The 6,771-nt window shown below is 31.1% G+C and overlaps 1 protein-coding gene across 1 annotated transcript; it reads left to right on the top strand.

Moving 5' to 3' along the window:
- The first annotated feature begins 699 nt into the window (after nt 1-699).
- On the top strand, nt 700-6,489 carry LOC145796534 (uncharacterized). The gene is made up of 5 exons (XM_082881762.1): nt 700-1,107; nt 3,558-4,178; nt 4,265-5,080; nt 5,185-5,761; nt 5,840-6,489. The coding sequence occupies exons 1-3, from the start codon at nt 1,075-1,077 to the stop codon at nt 4,433-4,435; spliced, it is 825 nt and encodes a 274-aa protein (XP_082737888.1). The 5' UTR covers nt 700-1,074; the 3' UTR covers nt 4,436-5,080; nt 5,185-5,761; nt 5,840-6,489.
- The last annotated feature ends 282 nt before the right edge of the window (nt 6,490-6,771 follow it).

Raw genomic sequence — 6,771 nt, 5'->3', positions numbered from 1 at the left:
AATTTTACAGTTTCAAATTTTTTTTTTGGTGCTGGAATGAATCATGGTTTAAAACTGTAAAATTTTGCAGTTTTATAACATTCTTTAGAACTGTAAAATTTTACAGTTTCATAACATGTTTTTTAATTTTTTTTTTCCGGCAATATTCTAAACATTTCGGTGAGTCTCCGACGACCGTTAAACGGAAGTCCGGCGGTAGTAAGATGTGAACAGTGTCTATAAATTAAAAAAAAAAAAAAAGATTTTTTGGTAACAATTAAAAATGTGTTGGACTAATTGGTGCAAGTATTTTGTTTTGGGATTAATTGAGTTTTGAACTTGTTACATGGGACTTATCAGTAAGTTTCCCTTAAAATATCAACAAATTAAAGCCCATGTGGTTTTAAATTTTATAGTCCAATTAGAAGAAATGCCTCCCAAAATTATAGTCCCATACCCAGCAAAAATAAAAAAATTATAGTCCCATAGTTTGCCTTTGATAGGGCCCAAATTGACAGCCAATATAGAGCGCCCATTGTGAAGGCTCGTTATGGGCTATCATTCGGGGCTTGAAATGGTCAAAAGTACCCTAGCTAGTCAGTGGGTATGCTCTCCACGTGCCCAACTCGACTTTTACTTTTGTTAGTCCGTCTTGTTTATTTGGATTATGCAATTGGGGTTCGGCTATGGTACCCAAAAGTGGTATTTGTGTACCATACATGAAAACAATTTTGAACCATTAGATTGAAATCTTTAAATCTTAACCATCCAAAACCAAAACAAGTTAAAAAATAAATTAAAAAAAAAAAAGCTTGTTACCACCGGTCAATACACTCTCTCTACTGGTATTGTTTTTTGTTTCTCTGTACTCTCTTCTCTCTCTCTCTTTCTCTACTGTGTTCTTCTATCTCTATACTCTCTTCTCTCTCTCTCTCTCTCTACTGTGTGAGGGTTTCTACAAGCCCTTCTCTCTCACACCTGACCGGCCTCTCATCGCCTCGATCCCATTGTTCCACCACCACCGGCGCAACCCCGCTTTGATTCTGGCCACTCATTTGCCCTGAAGATCGTCGACAAGACCAGAAGCTCTGTTCAATGGCTACTTGTGATAGGAACAAGAAGAAAAGGGTTTGCTTTCTAAACATTTTTTTTTCCTTTTGGAACCTTTAAACTGGTTTTCTTTTGTTCAATGGCTTCCTCCGACTTGTTCATGGCTTTTGGAGTGAATATGCAACTGTATTATTGCAATCCCAAGTCTTCCTTTTTTGTTTTTTTTTTTGATTTTTTTTGGGTTCAAAATCATCTGGAAGTGGTCCTGTTTTTTTTTGGTCTTAAAAATCAAAGACAAAAGTGGGTGAGTTGGCTTTATTTTTTTGGTTTCTCTACTTTCGAAACATTTTTTTTTCTTTTCTGATTTTTTTGTTCAAAATCAAAGACAAAAGTAGGTGGGTAATTTGGCTTTATTTTTTTTTGGGTTTCTCTGCTTTTTAAACCTTTTTTTTTCCTCATTTTTTTTTTTAGTGAAAATGAATGACAAAAGTAGATGGGTAAGTAGATGGATAGAGTAAAAATCATATATATATTGATTTTTTAAAAAAAATCATTTTTGTATGGTATTTTTTTGAATTTTTAGTATGTGGTTGGAGGTGGCGTTTTTTTTCCCTCAATCCCCAAATCTTTCTAGAATATTGGGTATATGGTTGTCTCATATGCTTTGCAGTTTGTTTGGTTATGGGTATGAATTTTGTGTTGTCTCATATGTTGTGTTACTTATTTTTTAAAGTAAAGATGGTTCATGGTCCATATGTATTTTTTATGTTCTTTCTTTCTTTTTTTTCTGTTCTTTATCATTTATGCACCTAATTGTTTTTGGAATGGAAGGACTTGAATGGTTGACAAATTGTCCCATTCACTACTAGAAAAGGGGCTTTATGACATTGTATTTTTTGCGACGACTTAAAAACCGTGGCAAATAACAAGCTTTTGCAATAGTAAAAAACTTCATCACTAAATATAATTTTTTGCGATGGAAATAATCCATTGCAAAAAAGAAGATAATAAAAAATGATATTTTTAGTAATGGGTAACCCATTACGTCACAAAAGACGCAACATATGCAATGGTACGTTACTTCCGTCGCATAGCAATGTTTTATGCTTCAGTTTGATTTGATTTTAAATTTTATAAAATCATAAATAATAATTTGATCTTTGATTTATTCTGAAATCTAATCATGCACCTCTCTAATTTGACAAGTTATTTGGTAATTTTTGAGCAATGTTCCGCATCATTTTGAGGTGATACTTATCTATTTATCTTTCAAAACTAACTAAAAAATATTAAGTGTTACTATTTTAATTAATAAAAATCATATTATGACATTTGTAATTTTTCATTTTCGAGCAACATGTCTGATTAATTAAATGAAATTAACAAAAATCACTATTGGAGAAAGGTGAAAATCCTCTTAGTTAGGGGTGGACAAATATCCACAAGATCTATCAAAATCGAATTGACCAACTAATCTGTCACAAAATAAATGATTTTAATGGTTTAAATGGATAGATGCAGATGGTTTTTCCTCAATCAGCCTAAATTCGAATGGACTATAGATATGGAAAGTCACTGCACCTAATTCGATTTGCTTACACTTTTAAAAAATGATGTTATATTTTTCTCTTAATCCCCAAATCTTTCTAGAATACTAGGTATATGGTTGTCTCATATGTTTTGGAGTTTATTTGTTTGTTTGTTTGTTTGTGGGTATGAATTTTGTGTTGTCTCATATGGTTTGTTACTTATTTTTTTTTAAAGTAATGGTGGTCCCATTTGTAATTTTTATGTTTTTTGTTTCTTTTTCTTATTTTTTTCTTTATCATTTATACACTTTGTTTGTTTTTGGAATGGAGGGACATGAATGGTTGACAAATTGTCCCATTGGTGGGTAATGGGGACTTTGACACTTTTTGCTAGACAATAAATGGTTGAGTTTTTTGTATTATCTCATGCTTTGTTGTTTATATTTTTAAAAGTAAGATAGTTTATGGTGGCCCCATTTGTGGTTTTTTTTTTTTTTTTTTTTTTTAAGTCTTATTTCTATTATTTTTTTGAAGTAAGATAGTCCATGATAGTCATATATCTATTATCGGTTTGCTTTGGAGATTGTGTATATGGGACCATATGCTTTATTACATTTATTTTTAAAAGCAATATAGTTCATGTGATCCCATTTGTGATTTTTTTGTTTTGTTTCTTTTTTTTTTTTTTTTTTTTTTTAAAGCAAGATAGCCCATGATGGCCCCATTTCTGTTATTGTTTTTGTTTATAGAATGGGGGGATATGTAGGCTTGATTAATTGTCCTATTAGTGAGTAACTAGGACTTGGGTGAGTAATCTTAAAAGAATATATATATATATATATACACACAATATTTATAGAATACAATGAAAGAACACTACAAAAAATTAATGATATTAATAATATGTTTTAATTGTAGTGTTTTAATATATGATTAAATTTTCATAGTATGTTTTGGAATTTAAATTTGGTCTAATGTATTTTTTGTTATTGTGTTTAGCTAACCATGACAACTCGGACAGCATTGAACTCAGTTTATGAGTTAGTACAATTGCTTCAACCATTACAAAAAGAAGCTATCAAATCAATTGGCTTTGGAGGTTTATTAGAGCTTAAATGCACGAGATTTCCACGACAACTCTGTGAATGGTTGGTTGGTTGTTTTGATCATACATCTCGGTGTTTATTCGTTCATGGTAAAAGAATAATTATAACACCATTTGATGTAAGCCACATATTAGGACTTCCTTGTGAGGGATCAATTATAAACGTAAATGGGGACCACACTGATATTGAAGAGTTGTCGAACAAGTATGGTGTTAAGAAGTGTGGTTCTATTTCATTGAGGTCTTTAAGGAATGAGTTGTTTGATATGAAAGTAGACGGGGATGATTTTAAGGGAAGATTTGTATTGTACATTCTAGGTTCTCTTTTGTGCCCTACATCGGAGTTGTCAATAAATCGTTGTTTTCTCCATTCCTTGAAGGATATGTCTTCTTTACATAAGTTAAATTGGTCAAAACTCGTCTTAGACTTTTTAGTCGATGGTGTGCGAAAGTACAAGGACAAAGGAGAAGGAAAGGGACAACGAGGAATTCGAGGTTGCTTGTTTTTTCTGATGGTATGTTTCTAAATCATGGTAAACAAATGATTGTCTATTTAGTACATTCTTGAACTTACTAATCATTACATAACCATATCATGTAGTTATTCTACATTGAGCATGTGACACCTGCTGTGGATTTTGTTAGTCCATGTGCAAGTAGACAAGCACCTCGTTTAGTATATTGGACAGATGAGGTGATTAAAAAGAGAATCTCCATGTTAGAAAAACTTCAATACCAAAACAACAAGAAGGTAATCTTATGTGTTATATAATTTAATTTGTATGCGTGTTGTAATTAAAGAATTTGTTTAACATGTTTGTTATTATTTTCTTAATATGTTGGTTTTATTGTTGAAGATAATGATGTGAGTGTAGAGCCAAACATAAATGCACGGCTAAGTAATGTTGAAAAAGAAGTGAAAGATTTGAGAGGAGACTTAAATAACTTAGTCGTTGGTGTCAGTCAATCAATAGAATCTGCCAAAGAAGAGATTTTGATAGCAATTGCAAAGGTAGCTAATGGGTCATGGGCAATTGAAAAGGAGAAGCACTCTCATGATATCGATTGTCAATTGAAAAATGAAGATATCTTGGATGACAAATGGAGTCCCCCACCTTATGCTTTCCAAGATCGTACGTCTCCTATGGATAAACAACTCAAACAAGAAAATGAGGGATTGCCTAAGATTCCATTAGGTGATCAGTTCACATCGTCCGTATCTCCATTTGCACCATTTTTTAGTGAACATGAGCTACTACAACCAAAGTTACCAAAAGTGATTTTAAAAAGGTCAATTCCGGTAGATGATGGTGCCGAGTCTTCAACAGTTTTGCCTTATCATATGAAGCTTAGGAGGGAAAGCAAACGAAAAAAAAGCAAACATATACTTTCACCCTATGATGTTGAACTTGGCAAGGTAAGATACATTATTATTATTATTATTATTATTATTATTATTACTATTTGTTTTGTTTTGTTGTTAAAATTGAAAGTAGTTATTGATTTATTTGTGTTATGTAGAAATATAATATAACAAGCAAACAACTTGACATGTTGCCTAAATATGCACAAGAGGTAATAAATAATATTTGTACACATAACAATTTTTTTAAAAATAATTTATTACAAATGAACTTAGTCACCGACTGATTTATGTTATACAGAAAGCTACAATGAAAAATAAACAAGTTGTTGTGTTTCCTGAACAACATTCGAGAAAGGTATACTTATGTTTTCTTATAGAAACTCATTTTTAGGAGAATATTCAATTACATACTTTATGAAAATGTTATTAATGATTGGTTAAAAACAGATTTCTGAGTTGTTGAGTATGCCAACTCCCATGAAAGGATTTGATTTGCCACCGCTTTCAGTTGAGGATAAATTGATAAGAGACTATTTGTTTTATCGTAGTAAATTGGAAAGGTTCTATTTCTTTCAAGAAATATTTTCTTTTATGTTTCATGTATTTATATTGTCACATTGACATGTATCTCTTAATTAATATGATAGTGAAATTCTTATTAACTTTGATATTCAATATGGAACGCGCAAAAACATATGGACATTAGATCGTGGTTGTTGGCTTGATGGACAAGTAAGTAGTAAACCATTGCTCAAATGAATTTATAATGTACAAGATAATTGCATTTATTGATGAGTTTTTGTTTCTTAGGTAATTACTTTAGTTGCTTTGCAATTTACATTAAAGAAAAAGGATCGTATCCCAGATGCGAAATATCCAGCGTGGTATCTACCTACATATTTTTCGGTAATTTACTTATGCATTTTACAATTAAAAGCATTTGACTACGTAGTTTGTGTTATTGATATTTATACTAATTTTTATGAGTTGTAGCAACATATTTTGCAACACAAGGTTCATAAGCCAAACATGCTCAAGTCCTATTTTGGAACAAAACAGTACACGGGAAAAATTGAATCATGTGAAAGGGTATTGATTTGTTATTATCTCACTTTACTTTTGTTTAATATGTTTAATATGTTAATGAATATGATAGTGCTGTTATTATCTCACTTACCGCTCATTTGAATCACATTTACTATTCAATGAGACTCTACTTACTACTTTATCAAACTTGACTTATCAGTCATTTAAACAACACTTACTACTTAATAAGACTTTACTTATTATTTTATCAGATTTAACTCATTTAAACCACACTTACTACTCTATCAGAATTACACTTACTACTCAATGAGACTCTACTTACTACTTTATCAAACTTGACTTATCAGCCATTTAAACCACACTTACTAGTCAATGAGACTGTACTTACTATTTTATCAGACTTGACTTACCACTTATTTAAACCATACCTACTACTCAATATTTGGCTTACAACTCATTTAAACCATACTTACTACTTTATCAGACTTGACTTACCACTCACTTGAATTACACTTACTACTCAATGAGACTATCCTTACTACTTTATCAGACTTGATTTACTACTCATTTAAGCTACACTTACTACTCAATAAGATTATACTTACTACTTTATCAAACTTGACTTATCACTCATTTAAACAATACTTACTCAATGAGACTCTACTTACTGCTTTATTAGACTTGACTTATCAATC

Source organism: Camellia sinensis, chromosome 8 (genome assembly GCF_055761805.1).
Source record: "Camellia sinensis isolate YWXY chromosome 8, ASM5576180v1, whole genome shotgun sequence".
In the NCBI taxonomy this organism is placed as follows: domain Eukaryota; kingdom Viridiplantae; phylum Streptophyta; class Magnoliopsida; order Ericales; family Theaceae; genus Camellia; species Camellia sinensis.
The sequence above is the reverse complement of the archived record's forward strand: the minus strand, read 5'-3'. Positions and strand labels throughout refer to the sequence as shown.

Coding starts and splice junctions, on each gene's coding strand:
- LOC145796534 (XM_082881762.1), top strand. CDS start 1,075: ATGGCTACTTGTGATAGGAACAAGAAGAAAAGG. Junction 1,108..3,557: donor ATAGGAACAAGAAGAAAAGG/GTTTGCTTTCTA, acceptor TATTGTGTTTAG/CTAACCATGACAACTCGGAC. Junction 4,179..4,264: donor GTTGCTTGTTTTTTCTGATG/GTATGTTTCTAA, acceptor CATATCATGTAG/TTATTCTACATTGAGCATGT.